Here is a 19,627-nt window from a genome sequence, read left to right on the forward strand (position 1 = left end):
GTCAGCCTATCCTGAAGGCCATCGACAGGCAGTAGTCACACCGGTGACAGCTCATATTTGTGTTTTTTTAAAAAAATTAAATTCATACACGTATATGTATATATATATGCATACATGCCTATATATACACACATACATGCATATATATACATATATATATATATATATATATATATATATATATATATATATATATATATATATATATATATATATATATATATATATACACACACACATACATACATATATATATATACACACACCATCTTTTAAGTCCTTTGAGAAATCAGAGCCTTTTAAGTCGACTTTGCGGAATATCAAGAATGAACTCATCAACATAAAATTTCGAAAGAGCCACGTGACAAAAAAACAAAACTCTCCACTTTGAGAAGCAGAAAGAATTCAAAGGAAGGAAGAACTGGAAAACCAGCCACTGCTCAACTCTTTCGATTACTTCCCTTTGCCAATGCAAATGTGGGGATGAACCGGCTTAAGAGAGAGAGAGATCCACCCGCAAAGCAGCATCAGCACCCACTCAACGGGAAGAGGGTGGAGGCGAGACAGATACAGAAAGCGGGGTGGGGGTGGCGAGAGGGGGGGGAGGGAGAGAGAGAGAGCGCGTGAAGTACGCGCCAAGCCGCGGCGCCTCTTTCTTCTCGCCTTCCCCTCTTTCGCACCGTGACGCACGCTCTCGGGTAACTCGAGACCGCACATTGGCAGGGCGCGGGCGCGCGCGCGTAGACCCTGACTCACCCAATCCTTCTCGGTCGACTTCTCCGTTCTCTCTCCCCCCCCTCCCTTCCTCCCTCCCTCCCTCCCTCCCGCCTCCCCGGCCCTCAGTCTGTAGGTCCACCCCTTTCTAAGAACTCTGAGCCATCCTCCCCCGCCCACGCTCGGCATCTCCTTCCACAGTCCCTTGAGTTGGTATGACAGAAACTAATTATGCCGCTTTCCCGGGAAGGCAGATAAGCGGGAGGCGGAGGACTTGACAAGGGAGAGGAGAGGGGGTGGCGCGCGCTCGCGCCTGGCCAAGCCAAGCCAAGCCTCGCCTGGCCCGTCCCGCCCCTCCATTTCTTTCCAGTCTGGCTCTGCCCGCTGGATCCCCGGGCTGGTTTGCGAAACCTTTCCCGCCAGCCGCTTCCCAGCAGCCATGAACCTCGCGGGGAAGAAAAACGAGGAGACTCTCATCGAGATGGGGCAGAGCAACGAGGGTGAGTAGGCCAAGAGGAGGGCGGGAGGTTTCGTTGTTCCTTAGTTTGCAAGAGGATTGCTTCCGAAGAAACTCCGGTCCTTTTCATCTCGCCGAGGCGGCTGTTCGGCCAGATCTCGCCGTTTCTATTGTTTTTTTTTCTGCCTATTCCGATCCGGAAGGTTTCGGGGCCTTCTGGTTTCGGATGTAACGGTGCTTAAAACCAACCGGCCGGATCCGACTTGGGTAGGGCTGATGGCGTAGCCCAGTCCCGGCCTTGATCGTCGAGTTCGATTAGTAGCCTTGCATGTCTGGTGTTTGCTTAAAATAATAATAATAAAAAAAAATGCTTTGCTTTAGACGTGCTTTTTTCCAGCTCTCCCCTCTGGTGGGGGAAAAGATCGGTGAACTTGTGGTTCTGGACACAATACGAAGCAAAAAAGCATGGACTCCCAGGCGGACGTAACAGGAGGGCGGCGCCCTCCTAAAAACGTTGGCCTTTGCAAAGGGCGATGTCATTTCCCCCCCCCAAAAAAAAACCTCTTCAGATGATCACTCCTACATTGTTCCACAAGAATGCACACTTAAGACACGTGCAAACAGCGTTGGAGTACAGGCAGCGTTGCATACCTGCCTTCTGTTTAGTAGAAATGACGGGTAGTGGTGGAGGTCTAGAGAGAATACTATGGTGATTTTAGAGTAGTAACAAAACAGAGGGATAAGCATATTTAAGCACAGTTCTCCAAGAAAGAGAAAAATAATTGCCCCTGAAAAAATAGCTTTGTGGGGTTTTTTAATTGTTTCTGAGACCCAAAGATATGATAAAGTCCTAGGTGGACTTTATTTGGGCCTGGGGCTAGTTCAGTTCGTTTTGAAACATGTTATGAGAGAGATGCTACTGTGAGGAAGAAATAATAATAATATGATGAACTGAATTCTTAGTACAGTGGTTCCCAACCTTTTCTATACCCTGCACCCCTAGAACGCTTCTGATATATTCTCGCACCCGTTACAAAATTAATACCTGGTTATGCATATACACTATAATTTTGAAACTTCTAAATCCAAGTTTTTGCACCCCCCTGGAATATCGTCTCGCACCCCCAGGGGGTGTGAGCAACCCCCCCAATTGGGAACCCTGTCTTAAGAGAATTGGTGGAAGCAAGCTTTTTTCTCTCTTCCCAGGATTACTTAAAGTGCCATTTCACCTGATGGCAGGAGAAGTTACTTTAGACCTTCAACTTAATAGCCTATGTTCCTGTTCTTCCTTAGATGCTAACATTTTATTTTTGTTGTGCTCTTTCTGCTCATTTTCTCCTACTTGTCATCCATGATGTTCTCATTTGAGAAAGATAAAGCAGGATGAAGTGATTTATCATGGTACTTCTTTTCCTAGAAAATGTTAATGGGGATATGCAGATTATTGAACTTTTTGAAAGTGTCCAAGAAGCACACTTGATTGTTTCAATCTTAAATCCAAGAACTACAGTTGGACTGTTTAGTGATATCTTCTCATAATTGATTCCACATACTGTAGTATCTTTTTGCACTGAACAGTTAGATTGTACATTTTTATAGGCATTGAAGTGGATATTAATACAGATTGTATTTTCAGGTACTACAGAAGTTTTATTTATTTATTTATAAAATGTATTTGCTATCCATCTCGGAGGGTGGGAGATGGGTTTGAATTTTAATTAGTCAACCACCTCCAGTATGAAGCTCCCCCATTGGGTCCCCAAACCATCCTCCAGAGAGCCAGGTGTCTAAGGCTCTTTCAGAACATCAGGAGGGTGGAAGCCAATCTTAGTTCAGGGGTTGAGATGTTCCAGAGGACAAAAGCCAGGGCAGAAAAGGCTCTTCTCTTGGAGCCTGTGAGCCAAAATTCCTTAGCTGATGGGATCCGCAGTATGCCCCCTCTGCCAGCATAGGTGGGATGGGCTAGTCCTATCAGGTGAGAATGGTTCCTCAGAAAGTCTGGAGCCATGCCATGCAGGGCTTTAAAGGTGATAACCAGCACCTGGAATTGCACCTGGAAGCAAACTAGTGCAGTTCCTAAAGCAGTGGTGGAACATGGGCCACTCTAGGGACCCTAAGAACTGCCCTCACCGCTGAACTCTTTGTGAGTCTAGTTTCTCAATGCTTTTCAAGGGTATAGAGCATATTGCAATATTCCAAACATGAGATAATTAGGGCTTGAGTGAGTGCAGGGACTTCTGATCCAGGAAAGGACACATACAAAATGAAGTTGTGCAAAGGCTCTCCTAGCCATGACTGCCACTTGCTCTTCGAGTTGTGGACTGGATCTGGGGAGTGCCACCCCATCCAAAACTAAAGATGTTTTAAATCCTGGATCTTGAAGCTCGATGCGCTTAAAGCTATTCAATCTTGCCAGGGTTCAGCTGAATCCTGTTGTCCCACATCCAGGTCCCCACAGCCACCAGGCACCACGAGAGGGCAGCCACAGCATCATTTGGGTCACCAAGGTGAAGATACCTCAACCCTTGGTGACAGATCTCAGTGGTTTCATGTATATTAAAGAAGAGTGGAGAGAGTATTGAGCCCTGCAACACATCACAAAATAGAAGGCAAGGACTACATCTGTCACTGCCTTTTAACACTAACTGGGACCGGCCTTTGAGAAAGAAGCTGAGTTGGCATAATAAGTCTCTGCTGTTATAGGAGAAGAAAGAGGATGGAGTAGTATAAAAACAGAGCAAATTACCTAACTCTAGTAGAGTGGAAAATCAAAAAGTAACACAGTACATATGATGTAAACAGAACATATCGGAAATAGCTAGCTTGGATTAGTGACTTCAGCAACCCTTTCCTAGATGGCTGTGCTATATAAAAACCTTAACCCGTTTGCACCTATAGCAGCTCAGCAGATGCTTGACTGTATGTAAGTTCTAAAGCTGAGCATTTGGATTGGAAGCAAACAATATTGGAGCTGTAGGTTTAAGTGCAATGTCAAACTACTTTCATTCTGTTGCCAAGAAAACTATATGGACATGACCATGAAGTTAGATGTAAAGTTAAACTAGGTTCTTAGTCCATCCTCAGTGCATTGAACGGTTAGGTCTACCACTTTTGGTGCAACCTACCTCACAGAGATGTGGTAGGGAAAAAGTTGGAGAAGGAAGTGCTACACATTACTACCTTGAGTTCCTAAAGGGAAGGCAGGATATAAATTGAATAAATAAAGTATAAAATAGTCTCCAGGTTTGGAGTTTGACTCAAATGAGTCTTTACCTCCAGCATATTATTTTAATCACTTGGATTTCAGTGGTTCCTTAATGCTCTTTTTGAGGTAAAAATGGTTTAAAATTTAAACTCAGTGCACAATTTATTTCTAATGTCATTGTCAAACTTCATGTTTTATATTTAAGATGAAATATCAAAGTAAATTGCAATAACACTGTAGTTGCAAACCAGTGGGCTTTATGCAAAATCGTTGTAGTTTGAATACTGCTACATGGTGTGTAGATACTATTTTAAGGTATTAGGTTTATTTGTCAAGATAATCAGTACCACTTCAACTTTTGTTTGCATAAGAAGTTACCGGTAAGTGCCATCAAATTTGTGTTGGCTCTTAGTGAGTATATAGGTGAATTTTCTCCCTGACGCTTTCCTTATACTTTAGGTCCGGGGTCTTCAAACTTGGCCCTTTTATGACTTGCAGACTTCAACTCCCAGAATTCCTCAGCCAGGCACGCTGGCTGAGGAATTCTAGGAGTTGAAGTCCACAAGTCATAAAAGGGCCAAGTTTGAAGAGCCCTGCTTTAGGTCTTCCCGTGGTCCACCCATTGCTGCTATAAGCAAGCCCATCCACTTTGCATCTAGGCTTTCTATTCTTTTTTTTCCCTTTTGCCTTTGCCAGCATTATGGACTTCTCAAGAGAGAGAGAACTTCTCATGCGACGAGTATGACAATCTAAGCCTGTTCACTTGTGCCTTGAATTGTTTTGTTTCATAATTCATTTGTTTATTTCTGGGCTGTCCATGATAAATTCTGGCATCTTCTCCAACACCAGAGTTGAAAAGCATTAATAGTGTTTCTCAAATGAAGGCAACTAAGCTTCCTTTCCTGCTTCTTCAAAGTTCAACTTCCACTTCAAACGTCAACAGTTCATTTCATGCTGTTATCGTACCAAAATTGAAAATGTATTCATGTGTTTTGGATTAGTGTAATTTGATCTTTGGATCCAGAACCATGCTATTCTATTGCGTTAAATTAGTCATATTCCACTGAATTTAGGTATCACCAACCTGTTCTCAAATTATCTACTATATTATAATAATATGAGTGTAATACCGGTTATTCCTATTAATGTATTTTTCATGTATTAACTACCCTACTCTTCATAATAATTAGGACCAGAATTGCTAAGCAGTTGTAAAGCATGATATAGCAAGTTCATGCAGCTTAGCAATGAAAATTCTGGCACTTACAATGCAAGATCATTAAGTATGATGTCATATGGTCACCAAATTATGTTGGTGCTGAATGAGTGGTACTTATTCCTAGCTGGCATTTATGATATTTCAGTTTTCTGGGGTCATGTGATCATTTGCGAATTTCTGTCAGCTTTCTCAATGATTTTGCTTTTAGGAAGCCAGCAAAAAAGATGACAACTTTTGATCACATGATGCCAGAACTATGAGCATGTAAATACAATCTGAGTATAAGTACCATTCATTAAGCATCTTCTTAATTTGAATGGTCACTGACTGAGTGGATGTTAAGCGAGGACCATCTGGGCACAGAAAATACTGCAACAATTGTGGAATTTGCTGCTTCAGTATCTGTTTGCAACTCACTTCACACCAATAATTGCCTGATCCAGCTATTTTACTGCACATGTATTTGGTGAAATGGTATAGGGTTTCCTGCCTGAGCAGAGGGTTAGACGAGAAGACCTCTAAGGTCCCTTCCAACTCTGCTGTTCTGTTCTGTTCTATTCTAGGTATAGTTATTTGGGTATGTGGGGAAAAAATAACTGACGTTAGGAAAATTATATGGAAATTTGAAATGCAATTAGTTTGTTGATGACACCTCTCTGAGAAGCTTGGGAAATTCCCATACCACTACATAGTATTACTGATGACCTATAATAAGTGAAGGTTATTAAGTGAATAAGTGGTTAATAAGTGAAGATATCATCTATGCTAGGTAGCTGTGCATCTCTTAGTCAAAAAATATGGCTTTCACTCATGCTAGAAGAGATTGGACTCCTTTAGAACAGGGGTGTCAAACTCAATTTCATTGAGGGCCTCATCAGCATTGCGGTTGCCCTCAGGGGGCCGGGTGGGTATGGCCAGGGTGGGTGTGGCCTACTGGGTGGGCGTGGCTAGAGTGCGTATGGCCTACTGGGTGAGCATGGCCAGCTATACATCATTCACATCAAGGGTGCCTATGGGGGCCTGGGCAGGAGTGGGACAGATCTGAGGGTCTCTGGCAGAAGGAGGGTCTCTGGGCCAGAGCCAAGGCAGTGGGGGCTGTTCCCTCACTGTTTCCAGGATGGCTTCGTGGGCCACATGAAACCACTTCGCGGGCTGGATCTGGCCCCCGGGCCTTGTGTTTGACATGTCTGCTTTAGAATGAAAGGCACATTTTGGGGAGATTTCTTCTGATCCTGACTTGTACTGGATATCTAAGTTAATTGCAACTCAGCACATTGACTTTTTAGCTGTATATTATTTATAAACAGGATATCACAGTTCATCCTGGATCAGCCTGCTCACTATTAGGTTCATCTGTGGGGATTTTTTTGTCACTTCCTAAATCACATTTTTTTTGGACAAGAGAAAGAATCTTCTCTGCAGCTTTGTTTGGATATTGGAACTTTCTACTTAGGGATGTTTGCCTAGTTTGGCCTCCCACTTCAGTATTAAAACAGTCCTGTTTAATTCTTTGTTTTTTTTAAAGCCAACTTTGTTGATTTTCTCCCACAATTATTTGCAATCTTCACCTGTCTCATATTTCCTAACTTTTTATTTTATTCTTTCTTTAAGGTTTTGTAAATATATAGCTATTCTAATTCATATTACTGTTTTTGGTTTTTTTACTTCATCTTAGCTTTCTAAGTTGTCCTGGACTACATGATGAAAAGTATGATATAAAGAGTTTAAAGGCAAAATTATACTGTGCATTGCTTCTGTTAGGCATCTACAATAAGCTGTTTGCCTATGCAGTGAACAAGATAATTCTGGTACTAATATTTCCTTTTTCTATCTTTGAGTTTCACCCTTTTATTCTGATTGAGCCATATTCGACAGCCTACAAAATGTGGTGTATAGTTTGAAAAATACAATGGTGCTGAAAAAAAGTTATGCCTCTCTGTTCTTCAGAGACTATGTATATACTGTAATGGAAAAAAAAATGAAGTGATAAAGGAAACTTGTTGCTCATAAGCAGTGCACCCCAACACAAAGTAAAGATGATAAGTCATCAGGTTCTGGGTGCCAAAAAAATCCAAAGCCGTTCAACTCCATCCAGATCCCTCCAGCCTCCAGGCATGTGGACAGCATGGCAAGAACCCACCCAACTAGGGGCTAGAGATATATAGCTGGATAACTTCAACATACTGAGGATACTTTAACCAGTATTATCAGATGACCTCACTCAGCAGTTTCATGTAGATCACTGTAAGTGCCTGGGGCTTGACCTCTCCACACCCACCAAAGCCAACTGACCACAGAAAAAGGACAACCACAGTAAAATCTCACTCCAAGTCCCCAAAGTCAGTCCAGAAGGATACCATGGTCATTGGTCACTGAGAGATCCAGGAATATGAGGATGGGTACACCATCTCCATCCCAAGAGTTCCACTGTGGCCATTCTGACTCAATGCTAAATCCTAGCCTGAACCAGCCTGAAAAGAGTCCAGATAACCTACTTCACCCAGGGTCTTCTGAAGCTACATGCTAACCATCACTTAACCTTCTGCAGAAATGGAAGGTTGGAGATGGGACAAAAGTCGTTTAATGTAGCTGAGTCCTAGGGCGGACTTTTGAGAAGTTGTTAGTTTCCTTAGATGTGATGTACAGCATAAGTTGAAAGTAAAAATATGTTACTATCATTGCACTGGAAAATACGTTTTCTGCGCTAATTATAGGATGATTTGAGAAACATTTCACTTTCTGAAAACATTGTCTAAATTATTTATAGCATCTCTAAGTCATTTTCCTGAAGCAGACTGTAATGGAATTATTTTTCTATGACTAAGGGAAAGGTTAATATTTACAAAGTACATAGCTGAGGATATTCCAAAAGCTTTTACTGAGCATATTCTGTAAGAGAATAAAAATCATTACATTTAATTTTGCATTGCATTTTCATACTGTTCTTCCTTTATGAAAATTATAGTGGGAATTTTCTTGACATTTTCCCATCAACAGTAAAGAGGTCATGTTTTGTCTTCAAGTTCTTTATTCAAAGATGAAGCATACTATATTTGAACTAATTTGTTTTCCCCTAGAAACGTTGGCCTTCTATGTTTATAATTTTTATTTATATCTTGAAGATGTATTAAGCTATTCTGATGATGTTAGATCCAGGTAATATCAAACAAAACTTTTCCTTCTATCATGCCACTAATTACCAAGGGCATCCATTGCAAGTCAAGATTTTGTTAAAAAGCAAAGCAATTTTTATGACTTAAACTCTGACCCTTATTTGTCAAAGCATGCCAGTACAAAAAGGGATAGAGTTCACAGCACAACACATGTTTTATGATTTGTCTTTCTTTGACTCATCGCTACCCCCACACATATACACAGCATTTGTATATGCAAATACATGCAACTACAGTCGCCCAGTCACATAACTGCATACAGATATACATTCCCTTGGCTTGGGAGCAGTAGAATGTCTAACGTTTCTCTAAATGTTGTCTGAAAACTGGAAATTATGATATTTTCTGATAATCTCTCCAATCCAGTCCCCAGCTGTAATCCTTTTAAAGTGTCCATTTTTAATGACAATTTCAACAAACATGCTACTGAAGATAAATTTAAAAAAAATAATAAAGCTTTTGGGAAGCTATTCCGATAAGCATTCAAAAGTTCTATTTTTTTTTGTTTATTGGTTAAAAACACAGGCTCTTTCCTATCTTATTAATGACTGCCTGTCTCCAAAAGAAACTTTGGAATGGTGTTACATTTGCTTTGCATATCTCTTTAAGTTTAGGAAAAGTGACTCAGTGTAGATCTCTATAAAGCCAGGAAGCAGCCACTCACCTCATCTCTTCTGCCCTTTGACTGAAAAATGAAGCTGTGGTTACTCACCTTAAGTCATATTCCAGGTCAGATACCATTGAAGGACCAAGATAAACTAACTTAAAGAACAGTGATAGAGCTTTTGCTTTTGAGAGTAGTCTCTTAAAGGGCTAATAAAAGTATTGTAGGCAATTGTGTTATAGCACCACACAAATCTTCCTCTAAACGATTTCGTTCATCTCCATACAAAGATGGAATTTTTTCTTGCCTCAGGTGAGCAAAAGGATAGAAATTTTGAAATTTAGGAAGTGTTGGAATGAAGTAAGATACCAGTGCATATCAGCAATAAATAATTTTACACAAGATTATGGCTGCATTTGCATATGTTGTCATAATTAATTTAATCATGGTTTATTTAGCTCAGTTTGGGGGTGGGGTTTCATGATACACTGTTCCATACACTAATATACTCTAAATTCTATGCATAGAATTCTATACCTAGAAATAAAATATAAACTCTAGAACCCAAATTTTGGGTGTGGCATGTTCTCTATATAAGATTAGAGCCTAACAATTAAAATTAAGTTCATCACTTTTATTTTAAAAGTTAGTTCTCTACATTGAGGCATATCCCACATTTTCATTTTATAATTGTTATTAAATACTGTTTAAAAGGATAACAACTAATACAAGCTAATATAAAGTTAGAGAAATAAAAAATTGAAGAGAAAGCTAAAATTGCAAAGAAAAAGTAAAAGAAATAGAAAAGAATGAAAAAAAAATACAAGGAGGTAACTTCTGATCTTTACAGCAGTTATAAGTGCAATTTTAAGTTTACCTCTTAGTCTATGGTAACAACATAACTCCTCTTTCTATAATCTTATCTTGTCTAATCATCAAAACCATAGAACATTCATTTTTTCCTGTTTCATGGGAAATGCAATTAGTGCAGGTTCGAGTCCCACCAGGCTCAAGGTTGACTCAGCCTTCCATCCTTCCGAGGTAGGTAAAATGAAGACCCAGATTGTTGGGGGCAATTAAGCTGACTTTGTAAAAATGCCGCTTGCCCCCCCCCGAAAGCCCTAATAAGCAGGCATATACATAGAATGAAGGCTATTGCTAAGCACATTGATTTGTGCTTTATATTGTAAGCCGCCCTGAGTCTTCGGAGAAGGGCGGGATATAAATGGGATTAAAAAAAAAAAGGGGGGGGGGTTCAGTCAGCATACATAAACCACTTCCATAGGATTATCAGAAAATCATGAGACTAGTGATGCCAATCATTTTGCACATACTGATGAAACTAGTATGTTAGACTTGTTTAAAGATGGCAATTGTTACAAGTGTTAACAGTGTTACCTGTGTTGCCAGATAACATGTAATTTATTTCTTCCACGCTCTTCCAGTAAAGATGAGATAAATGAGGTATTTAGGTTTTGTGTATTTCAGAAATTTTTCAGAAGTGCTTCGCAAGAACCTTAGGCTTCTTTTCTAGGTTTCTGTAGAGTTTGAAAATGAGGTTTTAAGGAGTCTTCTCATTAGTTAATGTGATTTTTAAATCTATAGCATTCTTAATTTCGTGAATAGATGACAGATCTTGCATTTGTGCCTGGTTCAAAATGGATTTTTTTCAAAACTCATGTTTTGAAGCAGGAACAGCTCTAATGACTATTCTCAGGGTAGTACTTAACCAAATGTATTTTTGGTTTGTTGAACATCTCTTACGGAATAATTAACCTACCCCTTGGGACGATGCCTACATTATGTTTACGTGTTTATCATGTACCCAGCTCACAGTAGCAGTCTCTGTGTATGCATATTAAAAATATGAAATAAATACATTATTATTATTTTAACCAAGTGACTGAAGTAATAAAATGGTGTACAATACATGCTTGTCAGTAATTTGATTAGAAATTGTTCATTTCCCCTTATTTACTCCATGGTATTACATGGAGGGAATGGAATGGAATAATATCCTATCACTATAGTTACAGAAAGATTAATAAGTTATAAAGTTGTTCTTTCACATGCTTTCTGAACATAAAATATATCGACATTGAAATGTTGAATGTTATTTGTATGGAATTTGTTACAGGGAATGGAATGTGGAACTTCAAGGGCTTAAGGTTGTGGGGTTTTTTGGTTTAATTTTGTAGCATGCATTATCAGCCTTGGTGGAGCAGTGGGCTAATGCCTCCTTAAGTAACACCAGCTGCCTGCAATTAGTGCAGGTTCGCATCCCACCAGGCTCAAGGTTGACTCAGCCTTCCATCCTTCCGAGGTAGGTAAAATGAGGACCCAGATTGTTGGGGGCAATTAAGCTGACTTTGTAATAATGCCGCTTGGGGTGTGTGTGAAAGCCCTAATAAGCAGGCATATACATAGAATGAAGGCTATTGCTAAGCTTGTAAGCCGCCCTGAGTCTTCGGAGAAGGGTGGGATATAAATGGAATTAAAATAAATAAAAAAATAAATAAATATCAAGCAGATAATTGCTATTCAATCTCTTGCTCATATTAATGAGCAGAAACTTCTGAAACAGGCACTCAGGAAAGTGTGAGATGGAATAAGGCAATTTTGTATTCAGCAGATTGAGTTATTCTGTTGCTCCAATGGTTCCAATTTCATTTTCATTTCTTGATGATATGCTAGATCCATCAACTCCTGACTCCTGTGACAGCTAGACACTAGTAATCTCTTTCTTATTGTAATATTTTCTTAGAATGTCATGGTTCATGCTGGATATTTCCTAATTTTCTCATGAGTATCCACTGCAGGATATATTGGCTATTTGGCAGTGCTAGATTACACTGTACCTGGCCTTGATGTGTAAAAAACTGCATGGTTAACCCAACTTGGAATTGTTGTATGAACTGGTCTAAACAGAGATATAATGAACATACATACATGTATACATCCTGATACTGGCACGGTGCTTTTTATAATTTGGCATTAAGTTGTGATACTTTTTTTTCTCAGCAGAACTTTTTTTTAATATCAGGAACATTTCAGAAGTATCAAGAATATGGCAACATGTTAGCACTGCCTGTGTCAGCAACTGCCCATAAATGTAACATTGGTCTTTAATTTTTTTTCTTAGTTTGATTTTTAAAATTATACAGTGATGTCTGGTTTTTTATTCAAAGATGTTTTCTAAATTACAACTTAGGAGATCCAAGAAGCTATAGTTAGCAAATGTTGAGCAAGTCTGACAACTGTATACAGAAAATGGATACTTTTTTCCCCAAAAAGCCCATCAAAGCTATGATAACGCTGACGGCCACTTCTAAATGATAAAAGTGATTTCACAATTATTTCAAGGACAGAGAGATTATATTTCTAAGTTTAAAACTAATCTCAGAAATAAAATATGTTGGATTCAAACACCTACAATCCTGGAAGATTATACTGGCTAAGAATAGTAGAAATTGTAAGCAAATACATCTGAAACACTTCATTTTAGGGAAGTTGCTTGCTTGATTCCCCCCCCCCCTGAGATTATCTAGAATAAAATTTGAAAGCTAGTTTTATTTGTTTTAAAGTATCTTGAGTACATTAGATCTCCCCCCCCCAAAAAAAAATAAGGAAATACAATGGTGATTTCCACATTAATGTTATTTGTTGGTTATAAAAGAAGGCAGTTTGGGCGGGAGAGGGAAAGAAGAAAAGACTCCACAGAAAGAGGCAGAAGAGAAAAGACTTTTCTCACAGAGCAAGAGATGGGGGGGAAAGGATTTTGGAGGAACGTGTGCGTGAGAATGGGAAGAATTTGGAAGATGTGTGTGTGTGAATGGGGAGGATATTAGAGGAATGTGTGTGTGAATGGGGAGGATATTGGAGGAACGTTTGTGTGAGAATCCCAAGCACCGGTGAGCGCGCTTTACAGGACGAAGCAAGTGGACCTATGCGGGCAGGCCCATCAGCATCAGGAAGGCTCCGAAGGAAGTAGCCGGGGGGGGGGAGAAGCAAGAGGCTTTCCAGCAGGTGCCGCCAAGCCTGCAAACGCGGCACTGCCCCTCTGCTTTCCAACACTGAAATTCCACAGTAAAGTTGGGCAGCCTTTGAGCGGCACTGACAAGTTGCAAATCTGCTGTAGTCTCAGGTGCTGCCCCCTTCCGTGGCTGGGCGAGGCTGGAGAGCTTGGCCTTTAATTGGGGATGGCAGTGGGTGGGAGCCCCAGGGGGGTACCGCTTTGCAGGACAAAGCGGACAGAGGTACTACTTGTAAGTCCCACACCAGCTGTGGCGAGGAGCTGCAACTGCGTCTGTGCCCAGGGGGCGAGGAAAAGGAACCGGAGAGGCGCAGAGGCTGGGCTGCCTTCTGACCCTCTGGATTCAGGTTTTTCCTTTGATTGGGGGCGTATACCCTGACCCTCGCCGAAATGCAAATCCCTCTCTAAGCAGGGATTGGGAGACTGAAGGCCTCTGTCTTTGTGGCCATGCAGTTCTAAAATCAAAGGGGTTGCTGCTGGGGAGGAGAATCAAAATAGGGCAAAACAAGCATAGTCCACCATGGTTTATTGTTTGGAAAGTTTCCCTCGGGTTTTCCTATCCCTTCCTGGGCTATTAAAATCACACTGGCAAGGTCTGTACTGAAACGTGGCTGCAAAACTGGATTTTAGCTTAGTCCCTTGTGCAATCCCAGGCCACATTCTGGAGGTAAGAGGATGTAGTAAGAGGAGAGAGCTGCAAAATTGATTCGTTATTTGTTCGTTAGCAGCAATAACTACGTTCTTTGATGACTTTGCTAACAACCTGCAGGCTGTGAACTGAACTTTCCCCCTTGGGGAAAGAATTCAGAAGTGCTAGATTATTTTTTTCTGTTAATTAGAGTATACCTTATTGGTTTTTTAAGGAGCTTATGAGAAAAAGATGTGTCTGAAAATTAAAGGATGTATGGATTGAGTTGTGAGACAGGGAAGGGGAGTACATGGACTTGTGCACTTCCAGTTGCTGACAGGTGTGCCACTAATATTCTGTTTGGACACCTGCATGGTCTCAAGGCCGAAAGATTATCTTCATTCTTCATAGAATTTAGCTAATGTGGATTAACTAAATTTTTCTGGGTTCTGATTTTAGGGTGAGTATCCTGAGCTACGGAGGGCTTTGATCTTCTTCTTAAATACATAATAATAAAATAATGAGAACTAAAGGTTCAAAAGGAAGGCAGATTAGAAAGAACGAGACCTTTTGGGGTCTTCAGTTCCCTTCCTGGTTAGAGTTCCTTAATAAAGTTTGCTCTTCCTTCCTAACGTGAGTAAAGGTGGCTTTCCCAGAAAATATGTGAAGAGCTGTAATTAGTGATTTAACGATGTTTTCTTTTTGGCTGTGTTTTAATTTATATATAATGTATGTTTAATCAAGGAGGGCTTGGACAGGTAGAAGCAGCCAATATGGAGGCTGTACCTCTCCTTCCAGATCTCTTGTCTCCCCTGCAGATCTCTGGAGGGAAGGCTGCCCCAACAAGCCAGCATCCTTACCACGCACGATTGGAAATGGGAATTCCCTTTCAAGAAGGACCAGCTTTCCTTGTGCAGGACCCGGGAGCACTGCTTCCCTGCCACCTCCTCTTGCTCTCCAGAGATCTGTCAAGACAGAAGTTGGACTCAGAGGAAACTGCTTCCTGCAAACGTCCTCCACCTCCTGCTTTGCTGGGAGGGGGCACCCGACAGGGAAACACCAACAGTGTCTGGGATTGGGAAAAGAACATCTCTTTAGCATGCTACACACACACAAACAAACATTTCAAGCTTGGAGGCTTGTATCCACATCTGAGGTAGCAAATTGCCAATCATGCCTGGGCTTGGGAAGAAGGCCTTCTCCTTCCTCTTTGGATAAAAGTCCCCAAACCTGGAATGCAGAGAGAGAGAGAGAGAGAGAGAACATGTGTGTGCGTGTGCCTGGCTGCCAGCAGTTTGGGGAGGTGAGTTTGTGGGGCACCGAGTTGTCCCCACATCGAGTTACCCAACATGACTTGTTCCGTTCCGAGCCAGCTGTCTTGAGTCAGCTGTGTCCAGTGAGTGGCATTGAGCAGGCCACGCCCACCTGCTAGGTGACTGGTGGTACTCGAATATTGCCATATCCTGAAAGTGGTACAATCTCTGAAAAGGTTGAAAAGCCCTGTTTTAAGAGTCTTTTAAAAAGCTAATAGGGAATGCATTCCAAAAAATGAGTTTAGCAGCAGAGAAGCCCAATTCCAAATCCCTGCTTTGTAACTTGTACTTTACTGTAGGCTAGTCTCCTCAGATCAATTCAGTAAAGGTGAAGATTCATCATAAAGAAAGAAGCACGTTCTGTCAAATATAATGGTGGAAGCCAAAATTTTTCAAGCTTGACAACTTTCAGATAGGTAGACTGCAATTCTGAGAATTCTGGCTTGGCAGTTCGGGGAATTGAAGTCCACACATCTGAAAGTTTCCAAACCACTGGTCTCTCCAGAGAAAGCACAAAGAAAGGCCCCAATAGAATCTATAAAAGTGGTCCAGGCTAAAATTATCCTCACGTATCTTTTGACGGACATCTTCCTCAAAGGGATTCATATGGCCCATCACATGAGTTGATAAAATATGTTACTGGATTTGCCTCAGTTGGAGAACAACACTGAGATTTGAGTTCAGAAGCAGCCTCAACGACATCGATCCTGATAAAATGGATTTCCATTCAAAATAAGTCAATTTTTGATGTCTCTGAAATTAAAAACTTTTCATGATAAATGATTAGCTAGGACCGAAGTTTGGATTCACAGATCACAAACAATTATGGCTGTTTTTACTCATGCATTTTAAAGAAGCTGTATAAATGGCTTAACATCAAACGGTGGTATAACTGTTTAACACAAACTATGTTTCACAAAATGTAATGGATTAACAAATTGCAGTAAACCAGTATTTAGGAGGACGTGTCACCACAGCTCCACTGAGCCCAGGCAGGACAGTTGAGAGATTTATTGTGAATAAGGGAACTGAGAACCAAATAAGCAATAGGAATAGAGATTTAAGCAGAGGAAAATCAAACCAAAAGTTGAGCAATACCACAGAGTTACAACCCATCTAAGCCACATCTATAAGCTACTATTTCTGCTAAAACAGTACAATTTGAAAAGCCTATTGTGACTTTAGTCTGACTGCAGTTCCTAGAGGAAGGAAACCAAAATGTTTCTTTTTTTAATCCTTGTGTGATTTAACAAAGTTTCTAAAGAGCAGTAAACCATACTTTGTTGTAGAAATAATACACACAATTATATTGCAGACTTACCTTGGCTTTTATTGAATTTCCTCTTTACTTGTATCGGTAATTTAAACACCTGCCATTTGGTTGTCAAAATCTCTTACAACTTTTCAGGGACAGGATTCTGAGTGCACTACAACCATTATCATCTTCTACCGTCCCTTTTGTTATTTTGGGAGGCCCTAAAGACCTGGTTGTATTATCAGATCTGACGTTCCCAAGCAACTGGAAATTTGCTCAGATGGCTCCATTATTGAGGTGTCCATTTGTATCTTCTGTTCATGTAGGGCTTTGTATAATTGTTTTTTATACTACTTATTTCTTAATGTAAAAAAAAAGAAAAAATGGATTTTTTTTAAAAAAAGCTTAAAATCCACTTTTTTGTGACTATTTTTTATGAACCAGTCACAGAGGTAGGCAATATCACCATCTGGAACTTGGCCTCTCAACCATCTGGGGAACATCAGGAGACTGTCCGGTGATGTGCTTACATCATAGGAAAGACAGGTGTTCGTGTATGAAGGAGGCTTTAGAATTTTATGGTGGGAATAGAAATAGGAAGCAAATTATTTATATACTTGCCCTTTTTATCCTTTAATTTTGTCCTGAAATTATGGCATTAACATTTGGAAGTAAAACCTGGCACAGTTTGAATATAAATTTAGGTGTGAAAATTTAAAAAAATTGTTAGTTCAACAGTATGAAATGAACTACAATAACTAGAGTTCGACATAGTAACTTGCATTTCTCAATTCTGTTAAAATTAATTGTCGTTTGACTCTGGCTGACAGAGCAAACTGAGATTAGACTAAAATGAAAATAAATTCTATTCAACTCTTTCATGAAGCCACAATGGTGGCAAAGGGAAGAACTCACTGCAGAAGTTAAGTATCTCAGAGTTTTCAGAGTTACATAGTTTTATACCTAACCAGCTCCTTTTTTGATACATTTCAAGATACAGGAATGGTTCAAGGACAACATATTGTCCATATCTAATAAAGCAATAATAATTACTGAGACAAGTTGGTTTGAATTAATTTTGTAATGTATACAGTATATTACAATCCTAGTTCTTTTTGTTTATGCTTTGATTCAGTTTTAATACCTGACAACTTCTGGGATTAGTCTCTGTGGTCTTCCTGTTACTGTTTTTAGAAGTGGTTTGTCATTGCCCACTTCCTTTAGCAAAGAGAAAGGAACAGACCCATGGTTACCCAGGATTTATCCTAAGGCAGAACTAGATTTCAGTTTGCTGGTTTTTAGCTGGTGCCAAAACCACAACAGCTCTCAGTTGTAGGTTAGAGTTCATTGTTTGGTTTGTTAAGAACTACTCCTGCAACATGTTAAATATAATGAATACTGTAAATATAAATCCATTGATATTTGTTTGAGTAAGTGAAAATGTGTTAGCATGTACCTTTTATGTTAGCCACATATCTTTGCAGATTCTTAAAATACTTGTTACTTAGGTAATATGAGTTCTGGCTGTGTCAGCAACCCTGCAATGTTGTGATAATGATCAGGCAGCCCATTGGCAATCCATTCACACTTGCAACCGGTTGCCAAGCACCTCACAATTTCATGATTGCCATTTTCAACTTTCCCTGTGCCTTCCCCAGAAAGTCAGTGGGGAAGCCGCTGAGGAAGGTGGCTTCCTCTCCTGCTTTCCCTCCCTCAGCCATGCCGCAGCCTCATACATTCTATCCTCCCTGGACTGCACAATATCCTCGTGCATCCTTACCAACCCACACCACGCATCTTTCACACCATCACACATCCATCTTACTCTGCACCAATGGTGTTCTCCTTCATCCCCTCTCTCCATGCCACACCCTTGCACACTCTCCCTACCATGAACTGCACCTCTTCCCTGGCCCATTTCACAGCTTCACACACCTGATATGTGCCATACTTACCCTTTTACACCTTCACCTCCCTGCACCATACCATTGTGCATTTCCCTCCTGTGTGTTGCATCTCTCATGCACTCCCTCACACACCCCCTGATCCACACAGTACCTCTTGCACACCCTCATGTACCCTCCTTAACCTGAACCTAGACCCCTCCCTCAGGTACCCTCCCTGACCTGCGCTGCACCTCTTGCACACATCCTGACCCTCACTGCACCCTTTCCAACTTGTGTGGCATCTCTTACACACCCCCTCACATTCTCCCCAATCCTCCCTTGCACTCTTATGCCTCTTCCCTGACTCACACTGCATGTTTCATGCATTCTGCCTCATAGCCCCTCCCTCCCTCACCTAGCAATATCCACTTGCTTACCTATGGGCCTGAGACATACAACTTTGTACCAGCTTCCCCACTGACTTTGGTTGTGTGAAGGTGCCAGAAAGTTGCCTCACCTAACAGCTGTGGGATTCAGTTAACAATGGCAACTAGGATTGTAGGGACTTAGTCTGGAAAGTCTGGTCCCAATTTCCATTGTAAGTCAAAGACTATCTGTATACACAAGTTAGTATATGCAGTATTAAGCTAACTGAACTGTATTGATTGCTCTGGAACAACAAGCTACAGCCAGTCCTCATTTAACAAACGTAATAAGAACTGGAATTTCTGTCACTAAGCAATTTGGTTATGAAGCAGTGCAGTGGAGGTTCTGGCATTTCTGGTTGCCATCATTAAGCGAATCCCATGTCGTTGTTTAGTGAGAACATCACATGGTCACCATTTGTGACGACCTGCTGCCTTCCCATTGACTTTTTTGGTAGGAAAAGAAGGTTGCAAATGGCAATCACATGATGACAGGATGTTGAAGTGTCATAGTTGTGAGCCAGCATACAACTGCCCAGATCACATTTACATGACCACGATCTGAAAACATACTTGTTCGAGCAAGCCGGCCTGGCCTGAGGGGGGATTGGTGGGGTTTTTTATTATTTTTATTGGGGTTTTTTACTATGTATCTATTGTATTTTAATCGGGCATGCATTTAATTATCTTTTAGCTTTTGTAAATTTCTGTGTTT

General features: G+C 40.7%; 1 protein-coding gene across 4 annotated transcripts in view; it reads left to right on the forward strand.

Moving 5' to 3' along the window:
• The first annotated feature begins 953 nt into the window (after nt 1-953).
• ANO5 (anoctamin 5) overlaps nt 954-19,627 on the forward strand; it is a 72,849-nt gene continuing 54,175 nt past the window's right edge. For all 4 annotated transcript variants that reach the window (XM_083350708.1, XM_083350710.1, XM_083350711.1 and 1 more), the window contains exon 1: nt 954-1,214. In XM_083350708.1, the coding sequence (XP_083206834.1) occupies nt 1,154-1,214 (61 nt within the window). In that variant the 5' untranslated portion in view covers nt 954-1,153. The remainder of the gene's footprint in view (nt 1,215-19,627) is intronic.

Source organism: Vipera ursinii (assembly GCF_947247035.1).
Source record: "Vipera ursinii genome assembly, chromosome: 1".
NCBI lineage: Eukaryota > Metazoa > Chordata > Lepidosauria > Squamata > Viperidae > Vipera > Vipera ursinii.